A 16,338-nucleotide genomic window follows, 5' to 3' on the forward strand; every position below is an offset into this window, starting at 1 on the left:
CTGAAATTTAAAACCATGAGCATGTCTCTCTCCTCCATTCTTCATGTTCTTGATTTAACTACTAATCTGTTGTCTGTTAGTAGTTTGACCAAAAATATGAATTGCGGTATAATCATTTATCCTACTAGTTGTGTTTTTCAGCACTTGGCAACGAAGGAGATGATTGACCATGGTTGTGAAGCAGTCGGTCTCTATCTCCTGAACAGATATCTCCATCAACACTGCAATCAGTAATAGCAGCAATGGTTCATGTTCTAACTGGATTAGTTTGTGACACATCGGGTTAGGTCATCATTCTTTTGCATCTTTGAAAATGTTATTTCCTGCGTTATTTCAATCTGTGGATTTGGATAGCCTTCAGAGCAAGATTTGTGAAAGGTCGAAGCGTCGTAAGAGTATTAATAAAAGTTCTTTATTTGATATTGTTCATTCTGATCTGTGTTGCATGGATTTTTCCACCCCCTATGCTGAATCCGTGTCAACAAGTCTCCACATGCGAACCGGACATGGATTCAAGTGGGACACACCCGAACTCTTGTTGTAGTCGTGTCCCCCACGAATCCTGTTTTTCGAGCGACTTCAACTTGTTAAAGTATGAAAGAATAAATAATGCCTTCTCCAACAACTTAAGATTTTGGAGTTACGGTTTCTTTCACATGGTATTAGAGCAAAAGGTCCAGAGTTCAAACCTCCTTAATATCAAAATCCACATGCAATGGCCAACCCAAAAGTGGAGCCACATGTGCCACGTGTAGGCCAACCCAAAGAAAGAAGGGCCACACGTGAGGGGGGTGCTAATGTATAAAAGAATAAATAACGCCTTCTCCAACCGCTTAAGTTTTTGGAGTAACTGGTTGTTTCACACAACTCATCATTGTCTCTTTTAAAATGTGAATCTTCTATATTTGTCCCTTTAAACATGTTTCCTTTTTAACTTTTTTTTTCATGAAAGCACAACCCGTACTCTTTTAATAAAATCCCTAGCGCCTCGACACTAGAACATCGACCCCCCTTCCTTCCTTCTTCGACTCTCTTAATAAAAACTCCAAGGCCTCAACCCTTCATCCTCAAATTTTTCATACACACACACACACACACACTTATATATATATATATGTGTGTGTGTGTGTCCGAAAATATATATTTTAATTTTTTATTTTTTATTTTATTTAAAAATTACCAAATCTGCGAATCCTACCTTTTGGGGTTTGCCTAATCCGACACCTTGAATCCGTGGCGGATCCTGACACGCGAATCTGAATCCATGCAATACATCCAGATTCTGATGTGTGGCGCTCGTCTTATCCCTGTTACTTCTATGGATGGCTTCCATGTTACTTCTATGGATGGCTATCAATACTTTATTAACTTTGTAGATGATTTTTCAAGTACCACATGGTTTTATGGTTCTCTCTCATGAAGACTAGGAATGAAGTAGCAAGTATTATAAAATTATTTCATAAGATGGTACTTACCCGATTTGAGAAGATAAAATTATGAGATCTAAGAAAACAGAATTGACAGGAAATCTCAAAGAAATGGGATATTTCCTTGGAAGCAAGAATCTTCCTTATGGACGCCGCTTCCAAGCTAGAACCATGATTCGACGCTCCTTAAAAAGGGAACCGCTCCCATGGCCCTCCCGAAGAGACGGGAACCACTCCCATGATGCTCCCAACCTATTTCTATTACTCCATCAGTCTTCCCATCACAACTAACTTGCATCAAATTCCTCCAACTCTTCAAAGTACTTCATTAGCGCAAGAACAAAAGCATCTTCAGAAGGCATGAGGAAAGAGGGCATGAAAATGAAGATGGTTAGAAATTACTACTTTTTTATGTACTTAGATTTTGAAAGATATATACGAATGCGGTTAGAAATTACTATTTTTGATGTACTTGAATATTGAAAAACATATAAAGAAAATATTATATAACACTCCCTTGGCGCTCACAACCTGTAACGACCCGATTTCCGTCGTGTCGCTACGAGCAAAAGAAAGTAAAAATCATGGAAATATTTTTTTTTTTTATACAAGCATCAACGACGATCCCGATAGAATCTTATTACAACTTAAAAATGATACATGACGTAAGACGTCAAAATGCAAGGACTCCAGGAACGAACTCTCTGATCACACAGTCCCTTATCCCATGGTTCCTTCATTTGCAAATGCTCCGCCATCTAATGCCTCAACCCCTGTGGTGGAGGAATCAACGTCAAAGCAGGGTCATCCAAAGACCGAGCAAAGTAAAAGAGACAATAATAACAGTGCATACAATAAAATCCACATTTCAATAATGTCTAGAATAAAGATTACAATGCCCATGGCAATATAAATCAAAGGAGTGACAATAATTTCAATGTATGCTATGTATGCATGTATGCAACAATTTTATAAAATGAGACAGCACATTCCCCAGGTACATCCGGCTTTTCCCCCATTTATTTTTCTGTCAGTTCTTTTCTGACTTTTTCATTTTCTTTTATTTTTTTCTGCCGGTGTCCTTGCCGCACGGCTAACCACTACCCCTGTCTGAAGGTAGTGACGTTATGGACTTGGATTACGGTCTCGCATTTGCCGAGCCGGGGATACTATCCCTCGGGGATACTTTCCCTTTTTGGTTGGTTTGCCAACGAAAGGCAGTACACGCTTCTCGCGTTGGCCTTTGGACCTTAGGTCCCAGGATGATTCCACCACACCCTTAAGTTCCCCTTCACTTTCCCCCATGTATGCAACATGTATGCAATTACTTACCTTTGCCTTTCTTCCTGCATTCATTTCAATTCATTTGATTCCAGCATTCATTTCAATTCATTTGATTCCAGGCAAGCGAGTATAAATTCACTAAGCAGGTATTTATCAGGCAATTTATAAGCAGAGCTACATTGCATAGACAATTATATTGAACACCATTACAAGACAAGGTCTAGCTGTCACCTGCCTTTTCTTATAGTCGCAGTAGGACGAGATGGCTCCTGTAGGCAAATAAGTGAAATAGGTCAACTTATTTTAGTCTAGGTCCTTTTAATATCACACAGACAACACTAGTCCTTTCTGTGTCCATTTATGTCCTAAAATAAGGTTCCCTGTGTTCACTATTCATGTGGGCCCCATCATGTCACTATTTATGTGGGCCCCGCATGTCACTATTCATGTGGGCCCCATCATGTCACTATTTATGTGGGCCCTGCATGTCACTATTTATGTGGGCCCCATCATGTCACTATTCATTTCACCATAAGTTGATAAAGTTTACTTTACGGTTACTATGCTAGCATTTCACCGTTAAGTATATAGGTGGTAGAACCAACCATTACTTTATCCATATAGGTGGTAAAACCAACCATTACTTCAAATAAAATATAGGTAGGTGGTAGAACCAACCATGAAAGAGATCATTAAATAATTTAGGTGGTAGAACCAACCATTGAAAGAGATCATTGCTTTCAAATAATTTTAGGTGGTAGAACCAACCATGAAAGAGAGACTATTATAAAAGACTTACTTGGTAGTGGATTTTCTTTTTCCTTCTTCTCTCTCTCTTCCTCTTTCTCTTTCTTCTCTTCTCTTCTCTTCCTCTCTCTCTCTCTCTTCTCTTCTCTTCTCTTCTCCTTTTCTTCTCCTCCTCCTCCTCTATTTATAGACATTTTTTTTTGCATAGTACTTTTTGCATAGTAAAGACTATTTACTATTTTAAATTATTATTTCTGTCGGTCAATAGTATTTTTGCATAGTACTTTTGCATAGTAAAAACTATTTACTATTTTAAATTATTATTTTCGTCGGTTAACAGTATTTTGCATAGTTAATAATATTTTTTTATTATTAATTTTGTCGGTCAATAGTATTTTTGCATTTTTTTATTATTATTTTCGTCGGTGCGATGATATTTTCGTTTCCACTAGGGATGGGTCCCGCTGGTGGTAGGACCCGCTGGTCGTGGGGCCCGCTTGTGTGGGACCTACTTGTGTGAGACCTACTTGTGTGGGACCTACTTGTGTGGGGCCCGCTGATGTGGGGCCCGCTGATGTGGGACCTGCGGGTGTGGGGCCCGCTGATGTGGGACCTACTGATGGTGGGACTCGTTTGTAAATAGTACTCGGTGGGTCCTACTGTGAATAATACTTTTAAATAGTGTATCTCAATAGTGAACTTGCATAGTATTTCTGCATAGTAATCTCGCATAGTGACTATTGTGAATAGTGACTATTGGAAATTTTTAACATATATATATATCTATTCCGTTTTTGTTGACATCTGGGGCGGTGGCTTAGTGGTAGGAAGCCGTTCAATCTTAGCTTAGACTTGGGTTCGAATCGTGTACGCCCCATTATGCCAGATGTCCTCATGCCCGATTAACTTGGGGAAAATGAGTAATGGCCGATGATTACCCACCTATGAGGCCATTTTTATATTTATATATACATATTTTTTTACCGGTTCTTACATTCTACCCCCCTTAAAAAAAATTTCGTCCCCGAAATTCCTACGCCCATAACCTAGATATCTTGATAATCAGAATCTCGACACATGATAATTTAAGATCATCTCCTTTACTTTGTAAATCTTAATTTTGATTAGAAATCAACGTCTTGTGAAATCCATTATAATCTGCACTGCCTCTTAAATACTACTAATCTTCTATTCTAGGCAGACATTTTACTCCTATGAATTCCCTTGTTTCCCATAATCCATAATTTATAAATAAGTTTTCTGACCTTCTGTTGCCCCATCCTGTACCTCGTTGTCATCGTTGATTAGGCCCCATCCTGTACCTCGTTGATTAGGGCGAAGAAACGCTTTTCAGTTCCTGGCTGTGCGTTCTTATCTTGGGTCAGAGGGCGGTACTGATTTCTTCTTCCCTGGTTCTGCTGATTTGTTTGCACCGGTTGATATTGTGGCGGAGGTGGGCGGTTTTGGATGAAGGCTGGTGCCTTAGGGCAATCCCTTCTTCTCCAGCATTGCCCAACGTGAATCCTTCCACAGTGGGGGCACAAGTTCTTTGATGGTGGACCACTATCAATTTTTTTTTTTTTTTTTCCAGTTTACCCTTGAAATGTGACACATCATATGTCACCTATTAGCTATCTAACCCTACTTAACGACACAACCCACAAGCACCAGGGTTTCCGTAAACCCGGGCTCTGATACCAAAACTGTAACGACCCGATTTCCGTCGTGTCGCTACGAGCAAAAGAAAGTAAAAATCATGGAAATATTTTTTTTTTTTATACAAGCATCAACGACGATCCCGATAGAATCTTATTACAACTTAAAAATGATACATGACGTAAGACGTCAAAATGCAAGGACTCCAGGAACGAACTCTCTGATCACACAGTCCCTTATCCCATGGTTCCTTCATTTGCAAATGCTCCGCCATCTAATGCCTCAACCCCTGTGGTGGAGGAATCAACGTCAAAGCAGGGTCATCCAAAGACCGAGCAAAGTAAAAGAGACAATAATAACAGTGCATACAATAAAATCCACATTTCAATAATGTCTAGAATAAAGATTACAATGCCCATGGCAATATAAATCAAAGGAGTGACAATAATTTCAATGTATGCTATGTATGCATGTATGCAACAATTTTATAAAATGAGACAGCACATTCCCCAGGTACATCCGGCTTTTCCCCCATTTATTTTTCTGTCAGTTCTTTTCTGACTTTTTCATTTTCTTTTATTTTTTTCTGCCGGTGTCCTTGCCGCACGGCTAACCACTACCCCTGTCTGAAGGTAGTGACGTTATGGACTTGGATTACGGTCTCGCATTTGCCGAGCCGGGGATACTATCCCTCGGGGATACTTTCCCTTTTTGGTTGGTTTGCCAACGAAAGGCAGTACACGCTTCTCGCGTTGGCCTTTGGACCTTAGGTCCCAGGATGATTCCACCACACCCTTAAGTTCCCCTTCACTTTCCCCCATGTATGCAACATGTATGCAATTACTTACCTTTGCCTTTCTTCCTGCATTCATTTCAATTCATTTGATTCCAGCATTCATTTCAATTCATTTGATTCCAGGCAAGCGAGTATAAATTCACTAAGCAGGTATTTATCAGGCAATTTATAAGCAGAGCTACATTGCATAGACAATTATATTGAACACCATTACAAGACAAGGTCTAGCTGTCACCTGCCTTTTCTTATAGTCGCAGTAGGACGAGATGGCTCCTGTAGGCAAATAAGTGAAATAGGTCAACTTATTTTAGTCTAGGTCCTTTTAATATCACACAGACAACACTAGTCCTTTCTGTGTCCATTTATGTCCTAAAATAAGGTTCCCTGTGTTCACTATTCATGTGGGCCCCATCATGTCACTATTTATGTGGGCCCCGCATGTCACTATTCATGTGGGCCCCATCATGTCACTATTTATGTGGGCCCTGCATGTCACTATTTATGTGGGCCCCATCATGTCACTATTCATTTCACCATAAGTTGATAAAGTTTACTTTACGGTTACTATGCTAGCATTTCACCGTTAAGTATATAGGTGGTAGAACCAACCATTACTTTATCCATATAGGTGGTAAAACCAACCATTACTTCAAATAAAATATAGGTAGGTGGTAGAACCAACCATGAAAGAGATCATTAAATAATTTAGGTGGTAGAACCAACCATTGAAAGAGATCATTGCTTTCAAATAATTTTAGGTGGTAGAACCAACCATGAAAGAGAGACTATTATAAAAGACTTACTTGGTAGTGGATTTTCTTTTTCCTTCTTCTCTCTCTCTTCCTCTTTCTCTTTCTTCTCTTCTCTTCTCTTCCTCTCTCTCTCTCTCTTCTCTTCTCTTCTCTTCTCCTTTTCTTCTCCTCCTCCTCCTCTATTTATAGACATTTTTTTTTGCATAGTACTTTTTGCATAGTAAAGACTATTTACTATTTTAAATTATTATTTCTGTCGGTCAATAGTATTTTTGCATAGTACTTTTGCATAGTAAAAACTATTTACTATTTTAAATTATTATTTTCGTCGGTTAACAGTATTTTGCATAGTTAATAATATTTTTTTATTATTAATTTTGTCGGTCAATAGTATTTTTGCATTTTTTTATTATTATTTTCGTCGGTGCGATGATATTTTCGTTTCCACTAGGGATGGGTCCCGCTGGTGGTAGGACCCGCTGGTCGTGGGGCCCGCTTGTGTGGGACCTACTTGTGTGAGACCTACTTGTGTGGGACCTACTTGTGTGGGGCCCGCTGATGTGGGGCCCGCTGATGTGGGACCTGCGGGTGTGGGGCCCGCTGATGTGGGACCTACTGATGGTGGGACTCGTTTGTAAATAGTACTCGGTGGGTCCTACTGTGAATAATACTTTTAAATAGTGTATCTCAATAGTGAACTTGCATAGTATTTCTGCATAGTAATCTCGCATAGTGACTATTGTGAATAGTGACTATTGGAAATTTTTAACATATATATATATCTATTCCGTTTTTGTTGACATCTGGGGCGGTGGCTTAGTGGTAGGAAGCCGTTCAATCTTAGCTTAGACTTGGGTTCGAATCGTGTACGCCCCATTATGCCAGATGTCCTCATGCCCGATTAACTTGGGGAAAATGAGTAATGGCCGATGATTACCCACCTATGAGGCCATTTTTATATTTATATATACATATTTTTTTACCGGTTCTTACACAACCTTAGACTCTTCTAGACCCTCATGCTTCCCTGCCCCGCTCGCGCACCGACTTTGTGCTTCTAAGGGTTTTTCATCAGAGTATACACTCCACAACAAAATGGAGAGCTAGAGAGAAAAACTACACTTATTGGATGTGACATGGGGCTGCTCACGAGCATCGGATTTCCCAAAGTTTTTGGGCAAATGAGATATTGATTGCAACATATTTGATAAATCGTATGCCATCTTGAATTCTTTAAATAAATCTCATTTTCGAGTTGTGTCCAAATCAGTCTCCTTTTCACATTCCTCGAATTTTTGTGGCTCTTTGCATTATACTAGATCCTTTTTTGTTGGTAGGAAAGCCGGGATTGAACTTCCGACCTCTATGTGGAAGAACAAAGCCTTGACCATTGACCTAGAGGCTCAATCCCTATTTGAGTTGGTCCACCAAACTAGATCCTATGCTATTCAGGTTTTTTTTTTGTGTGTGTTTGTGTGTTGGGCTGGGGGGGAGATATTTTTCTACGTAGAAAGGTTAAAAGTATTTTGATCATATCTTAGCTGAACAACCTGTCTCTGTGGATGCTATTTTCTTTGAGTATGTTATTTTTTCTCCTCTGGCATTTCTCCCCAAAGGGAGATTAGCATGTTTGAAGAGAGAGAGATTTTCCTCCTGTTCATGTTAGTATCACTTCCTATTCCTGATTCCCCTATTACTACAATATCAAAGGAGGTGAATGACAAGGAGTTACAAGTGTATTCCAGAAATTTCCAGGAGATAAAAGGCCATTGTGGAGCTCCCTGACAAATATGATCCTTTGAACGAGGTTGAGGTAATGTTGTCAAGTATGTTTCTCCTAGTCATGTTACGTCTTCTATTCACGTTGCTTCTTTTTTTTCATTCATCTAATGATTCTAACCTTCTCATTTTTCTTACGCGAGGGAAAGCGCGTGTCACTTTTCATCATATTTCTAACTTTGTCTCTTATGATTCCTTGTCTCCTTGGTATCATGCTTTTGTGTCTTCTATTTATTCTTTGTATATTCCTTCTAGGTTTGAAGAGGCGCGAGTTCCAATTCAAAGTGGCGAGAGGCAACGTCAAAAGAGATGAAGGCCTTGGTGACAAATGAGACTTAGGAACTGGTAGACTTTCCAAAAGGAAAGAAATGTGTGGGCTGCATGTGGATCTTTACCATAAAGTAAAAATCATATGGCTCAATAGAGAGGTGCAAGGCAAGACTTAATGCTAAGGGTTACACAAAGGTATGGAATATATTACTTGGAAACATTTTCTCCCATAGCAAAGATGAATTCCATACTAGTCATTATAATATTGGCTACACATTTCTCATGGTCATTGTATCTGTTCGACATCAAGAATGCATTCTTGAATGGAAAATGGAGAACTTCAAGGAGGTCTAGGATTCAAGGCTTCTAACAGTGACCGAAAGGTAATCAGCTTGAAAAATCAATATATAGGTTTTTTTAAAGGTTGATACAGTCTCTAGCAGCCTGATTTGATAGATTTGGTTTAGTGAAAAAGTTGGGCTGCTTCCACAGAAAGAAATTTGGTACCCAAAGCTACATTTTGACCAACTCAAAGATCAAATTCTACATCTATCGAAGTATGGGGCGAAAAAAAAGTTCAACTCGTCTCTGAATAAATGCTGAACGTACTAATTACAAGGATAAACCTTGGGAAGATAAGTTCTAGTCTTTATGTTTCAACCAGCATGAAGAAAATTTGGCAGCAAAATGGAAGGAGTAAAACATAGGACAACCGTATGAAGCATGAGAAGTATAAGAATGCGGCATTAGAAACGAAAGGAATTTTTAGTTCATTCTTAATCTGTGCACCACCATAAGAGAGTTTTTCCTTGCATCACTATTGGAACCACAGCCAAGCATATGGAATGCCACAAAATAAATATATATAGTTATACATATATTGTGCAACAAATAATTGGGCACGATCACTTGGCACACACATCATTCATTTAAAAAATAGACAAACCTAATAGAACTGAACTTCAATAGAGAATAAAATCATACCTTAGATGAAACATAGAAAGAAGACAAACGAGGTGCATCTCCCAATGTCAAAGATATGTAAGCAAACATCACAAGATAGCTTACCTGATTCAAAGTAAGAGAAAAGAAAGGACACTTAAAAGAATTCTTAAAAGAATAACTTGTTAATAATTAAAAGAACAAAAAAATGAAAATAGTTCATCATTTTTGTGTTGTCTATCACCAAAGTGAAAATAACCTCTCATTGCATTGTCCAGGCAGACTTATGAAAATGGGTTCCAATAGACTAATACGTTATTTATGAGCTGCCTTGAAGCTGATTCATATAGGGTAAGGAACTTAATTATGTTATATAAAGATCTCTTCTTTCCATTGGTGAAGATTATTATACCGTCTACGAATAGGCAATGGGAGATGGGAATGCACCCTCTAGAACAAAAAAAGTGGTTTGACATCTTGTCCTGAAACACCATTTTATTCCCTTGCTCAACACCTCTGTAACGATAGACAGATTGCGGGATAGAGGATCCCCTTGACGAAGACACCTTTTAGACTTGAAAAAATCCATTGGTTCAACATTTATGCATATAGAAAACTAGCAATTTGATATAGATCTGCTTATCATGAAAATGAAGGTATTTCCAAATCCGTATTTTGTGAGGACAACTAGGAGGAAGTCCCATCTTACTCGATCATATGCCTTTGTCATGTCAAGCTTAAACATTACATTTCCACCATAAACCTTTCTACATATGCTCTAAGCCGTTTATTGAACAACAAAGATTTTGAAATGTTTCTACCTTTAACAAAAGTACCTTGTTCCTTTCAAGTAAACTCTGCCAATCTGTTAGTAATAACTTTTGATATGATTTTATAGCTACAATTGCAAAGACTAATAGTCTGAAGTCAAGAATACCTCTGGGTTGGTCTTTCTTGGGAATAATAATGATTGCATATAGTACTTTATCTTTTCAAGCTTAAGAATATTAGGTTCCAATGACTAACAGGAATTGTTTAAGCAAATACTCACCAATATTGTTATCACATCCGCAGTACTTTCTCTTTTCAACTCTTCCTGGATTGAACTCTCTGATGAAAAAGAAAGTGTAAGATTTTGTGACTGTACCATTGCTATGAGCTCTTCCTGCGAAATAGACATGAATCAGATTCTACCTCATTATATTTAACCGTTCAAGACAAACTTGAAGAGTAAATGATAAGGAACCAATTAAAACTTGGGCGAATACAGCAGTATAAAAAAGAAATGAAGAAGATGCATCCAAACATAAAAACGTAGGAATTTAAAAGGTACATATTTTCATTTTCAATTAATATTCTTTTTTTTTCTTTTTTATCTAATTGACATAGTGACGGGATCTACAGATAAACACGTTACTTTTAAGGCTTTACAGTAAATTTGGTAATTCATTCATGTTTTTATAGGCAATTGAATTAATTTAAAATAGCTAAAACAAAGAAATTTGGAAAGAAAATTATTCATTTTTTTGTATTTTAAGTACAAAATTATTCATTAGAAATGGGGAAGGTACCACAACTGTTGAATAATGTATAAAGGGAGATTAGGCATTACATGTAGTGTAGAGGGTATTATAGTCATTGTACCATGATTGCCCTAGTTGGGCCTATATTACACCATTTACATGAGGAGCTCTGTCGGTGGAAACTCTCCATCCTCTTCACTCCTCTTCTTCTTCCTCGTTAACCTAATCCCCATTTCTAACATGGTATCAGAGGCCATGGTCCCGAGTTCCAACCTCCTTGATAGCAAAAATCCACATGCAATGGCCAGACCCAAAAGAGTGGCCACATGTGCCACGTGTAGGCCAGCCCAAAAAAGAGGGGCTACACGTGAGGGGGAGTGCTAAAAGTATAAAAGAATAAATAATGTCTCTCTCTCTCTCTCTCTCTCTCTCTCTCTCTCTCTCTCTCTCTCTCTCTCTCTCTCTCTCTCTCTCTCGTCATTGTCTGATATGCTTTTTAGGTAATCATGCTAGCAAAATTTTTTTAGATTGAATTCCAAAATTGTTATCGTAGTTGAGCCTGCTTACATGAGCTGACTAGTGTCATAAATGGGACCTTCCAGCCCCTGAAATTCAACTCACCGATATCACTTCCCAAACTGGTCTTAATGTGTCCCATTTGAGTAACTTAGAATAAGCTTATTTGCAAATAATTGTTTGAGCATTGAATTGTTATGCATTTGACCCTATTTGTAGACTGCTTTTGCCTTTCTACATTTTTGTGGAATTTTTTAAGAAACTTCCATTATCCTGGTTCTTTTTCTAATTCATTACAAATATTTTTTGTGGTCTTTGTTTGGTTTCCTTCAAGAGGAGCAAATGTTGTTGGCCAGACATAGGGAATCAAAACTAATGAAGGAGCTGATGAGGTACATAATAACCAACGATAGGGGACACCGTCATCCAGAGGATCGACGGGGGACACCGTCGCCTGGAGATAACCAACCAATGATGGGGACACCATCGTCTAGAGACAATGTCAATGTGGGATAACCAACATGTCGCCTAAAGAGATAAGGTCAATAGCCACGCTATCGACCGGGCATACAGGACAATAAGATGAATGCGTAAACCTACACGCAAGGAACAAGACCAAGAACACGGAGAAGAAACAACAAACAATGCGAAGAGCGACGAAGCAACTAACAATGCGAAGGAAGAACAATGTGAAGAAACGGAAATGCAAAGAGGGGAGAAAACAACCTTAGAAGGGTGAACAAACATCAACTAGAGAAGGCAATAAGACAGACGAGGAAGAACAATCGTCAACCAACCACTGACACTCCCCTCGGGCAAGACTACATGAGCCCGGAGACAACAAGACAAGAAAAGACAACAAAGAAGACAACACTAAGAAAGATGACAATACCAAGGCAAGAAAAGACAACAAAGAACACATGACAACTGCATGGCAACACTCCCCCTCAAGTTGAGGCCGAAGCCTTCAACTTGCAAAGAAAAGAAGGACTCTCAGTGCACCAAATCTCTCTTGGACATTTCATCGAACACTTGGGGTGCACCTTGGAGAGCAAGACAAAGGCCATAGAGACCAAAAATATATAGAAAAGAGAAAATGAAGGAATTTGGAGTTGAGTTTTGGGAATGGAAAAGGGTTTTGGGAAGTAAATGTAACCAAATACAAAGGCCATACAAGCCCAAAAAAATAAAGAAAAGATAAATAAAGGATTTGGGTGGAGTTTAGGATGCCAAGAAAGGGATTTGGGAAGAAGTTTTCTTCCCAAATGGGATGGTAGTGACACAGTGTGGAAAAATAAGAGATTTGGGGTTGAGATGTGAGATGTGAGATTCAAAAGAGAAAGAAAAGAAGGAATAAGAGATTTGGGGTTATACGGTGTCCTCCGTCGTTGGTTGGTTTCGATCACCTCTGCAGCGGTTCTTCTTCTTCTATTGGTGTTGCGCTGCTTAGCTAATGTCTTTGCTCGTGGTACTTCACCATTGCTCGTATGCGCCCCTTTGGTGTGCCTATTTTGCTCGTTGGATCGCTAATATTTTCTTGTCGAGGTGCCTCCGTTCCATCCTTCGTGGTTTGCAGATTTATTTGTCGGATTCTCATTCGGGGGAGGCCCTGTTCTGATCGCTCTGGCTTTCATGCTAATAAAGAGGGAGCTGCTCTTTTTTTATGGCCGTTGATCTCGCTGCTATACTCTTGTGGCCGTTGCTTTTATTATTAGACTTTTCATTATGTATTCACCACACCAACTTGAGGAGTGTTGTACTAAGCTGGTTGTGTGTATAAGATTATTGTATTATTATTTTTTTTGTATGGTTATTTTTAGTTGTTTGTTGTAGTTTCTTTGTAGCAAGCTAGAGTTCCATAGTATATACACTCCAGCTTGAGGGAGAGAGTTGAATAATGTATAAGGGTAGATTAGGCATTACTTGTCGTGTAGAGGGTATTATAGTCATTGTACCATGATTGCCCTAGTTGGGCCTATATATACATCATTTACATGAGGAGCTCTCCATCCTCTCCACTCCTCTTCTTCTTCCTCATTAACCTAATCCCCATTTCTAACAACAACTAATAAATACTTTATAATATAAGCAAGATAAAACAACAAACATACTGAAAGTGTGCTGGTAATCAACACACAATAAGGTCAATCAGCCCTAACATATTTACTAAAACCTTCTACATAATGCTTACTTTAGAATATACTTTCCATGTTTGCATCTTCTACTGTTTAAAGTTTTCTTGTTACTCAAACCGGACGTCATACGCCAAGTTGGTGGTACTTGCCATCATCCCTCAGTACAAAAATTTACTTCATTCATGACTTTGATGGAGTCCTCAGGCCACTGAATTAATGCCCCAGCATTGTTCTACTATTCTTCCAAGTCATACATTGGTTACCATGTATGTCATGTTAAGATTGCCACTATACAGTTTGGAATCAGGAAAGTGTGTGCATCAAACACAAAACCCTATAGATGATCTGAGTATACACAACTGCATATAACTGTAAAGGATGCAGAATCACCATAATGAATATAAGCATAATGATATGGCAAAACGGAATAGAATCCCAGAACAATAAACCTTTACTAATTGAATGAAAGCATTTTCCCAAGCCACTGCCTTTCCATTCTCATCGCCTGTTTTATCAATCTCATTGTTTACTGGATAGGTTATTACAAATGCTGAAGCCTGCCACAGAAACAGCTTCATTAAATAACTAGACCAGTATTTCCATGAAAATTGCTTTCAGAAGATTTAAATAACTAGACTAGTATTTCCATGAAAATTGCTTTCAGGAGACTTCCTATGCAGAATTTCAAGATATTACCTCCGAATAGTTGCTTCCAGAAAAACCCCCCAATGATGTGCTTGGATCAATCGGGGCCTGAAATGCACTCAAACATGTTTCTGCAGACGTGTAATGCTGAATGCCAAATGAGTCAGTATTCTCAAGCATGTGAGTGTAGACAGCCAAGTTTATGATAAAGCAAAGATTAAAATTATTAAAATGAGCCTTTAAGCCAAACAATCAGCTGAAATGAAATTCCACAGCTAATATTTCTCAAAATTATATCATAAGTCCATCGCTTCGGAATTGAAAATCAAGAATTGCAAGCCATTATATATAAATCAATGATTACATTGTTATATGTGTGTGCATGTTGTGTTTATACATATATCAGATACCCATTTATATTTTTGTTGAAAGCTTTGAGCACATACTGAAACAAACCAATGTAGTCCAAAAGAAGAAAGGGGAGACCGAAAAAGCAGCAGAAACATCAAATATAACCTATAATCTGTGGACATGGATTCACGTATCAAGTGTCAAACATGGAAACAAGGTAACCTCTAAAATTGAAAAATGGGGACACATCCCTCCACACACAATCATATAAAATTACCAATTAGTAATCATCCTTTGCAACAAGAGAAATTTGATAATCATTTATCAAACTAAGCAATCTTAGGATTAAGCAACTACAAGTCTGAAGCAAACATGAGATGAGATAATTAGGTAGTGTTGCATTCATCAATCTAAGCTACAATCGTGGACTTCTCTTCGACGCTCCATGACAGCACGACTTCTCTAGTCCTCAGTCTTCAATATAGAAAGAGAGACCAACAGGCATGCAATTAATATAAAATTATAAGTAGATTTTCTTAAGGATTTTAGGTTTTAGTGGTCCTGGTTGCGCGCGCGGGGAGGGGAGGGGGGGTGTTTGACAACAAATTTAATTAAAGAATAGTTAAAGATGACTTAAAACAGTATCTAACTAGAAGGACTGGCAGCAAATATTTCACACTTGACACGGTACAAAATCGTGTCAACATGTCCAGAATAAGTTGAAACTTTATGTTTTTGAAAGATTAAGTCGACACTAAAAGCAATAAAATGTGGACTTTAGAAGTAAATTTGAAGTTTCTGGTAAATGATAGAATATAAATACTTAATCAGATCTGCATTGGAGTAAATTGTGTACTGTTGTCTTTGGATATATCATAACATAGAAAATCCGTTCTAAAATTGAAGACATGGAATCACAAAAAGGTACCTGAAAGCAATACTCGGCATGTTGAACTCCGCCAAATTCATCATAATTTTCTGGGTCCATTTTAAAATACTGATCAGATGAAAATAATCTGTGTTAACCATTTAGAAGAGAGCATACCATAAACATGAATATTTTAAGATGATATCAATAAGAAAATCTTTGGTAAAGCCATGGTTTTAAATTTCGGTTTCGGTATACGTTTCGGCCCTCACCGAAACCGAAATTTTGGCCGAAATTCTGAAATTTTGGCCGAATCCGGTAATAAAAAAGTAATATTTTATTAATTTCAAAATTTAGGCCAAAATTACGGTAATTTCGGGGTTTTTTTTTTAAATGCATTTTTTCGAAATTTCGTCCGAAATTCCGAAATTTGGTAATTGGCAAAATTTGGATTTCGGCCAAATTTTGGTTCCGGACACAACCGAAATCTGAAATTTTGGTCCGAAATTTAAAATAATGGGTACAGCACATAAATGATGTATGTGATTAAAGAAGATTAAAATTTTAGTGAAGATATAAAAGTATGTAAAGCAAACACGGCAACATATAATGAACTGCCTGGGGTAAATAGTGCTCCATGATTAGAT

General features: G+C 38.1%; 1 protein-coding gene across 1 annotated transcript in view; it reads right to left on the bottom strand.

Annotated features, from left to right (window-relative positions):
* Positions 1–16,338, bottom strand: part of LOC143886669 (uncharacterized) — a 96,407-nt gene that overhangs the window by 39,335 nt on the left and 40,734 nt on the right. Inside the window, exons 14-18 of the mRNA XM_077390730.1 lie at positions 15,752–15,820; positions 14,524–14,619; positions 14,277–14,384; positions 10,705–10,818; positions 9,696–9,779 (exon numbers count right to left, since the gene is read on the bottom strand). Of these exons, the coding sequence (XP_077246845.1) occupies positions 9,696–9,779; positions 10,705–10,818; positions 14,277–14,384; positions 14,524–14,619; positions 15,752–15,820 (471 nt within the window). The remainder of the gene's footprint in view (positions 1–9,695; positions 9,780–10,704; positions 10,819–14,276; positions 14,385–14,523; positions 14,620–15,751; positions 15,821–16,338) is intronic.

The sequence above is a fragment of the Tasmannia lanceolata genome, unplaced genomic scaffold, assembly GCF_043159265.1.
Source record: "Tasmannia lanceolata isolate RefF3 unplaced genomic scaffold, GAP_Taslan_0.1 ptg000011l, whole genome shotgun sequence".
NCBI classification, from domain to species: Eukaryota; Viridiplantae; Streptophyta; class Magnoliopsida; order Canellales; family Winteraceae; genus Tasmannia; species Tasmannia lanceolata.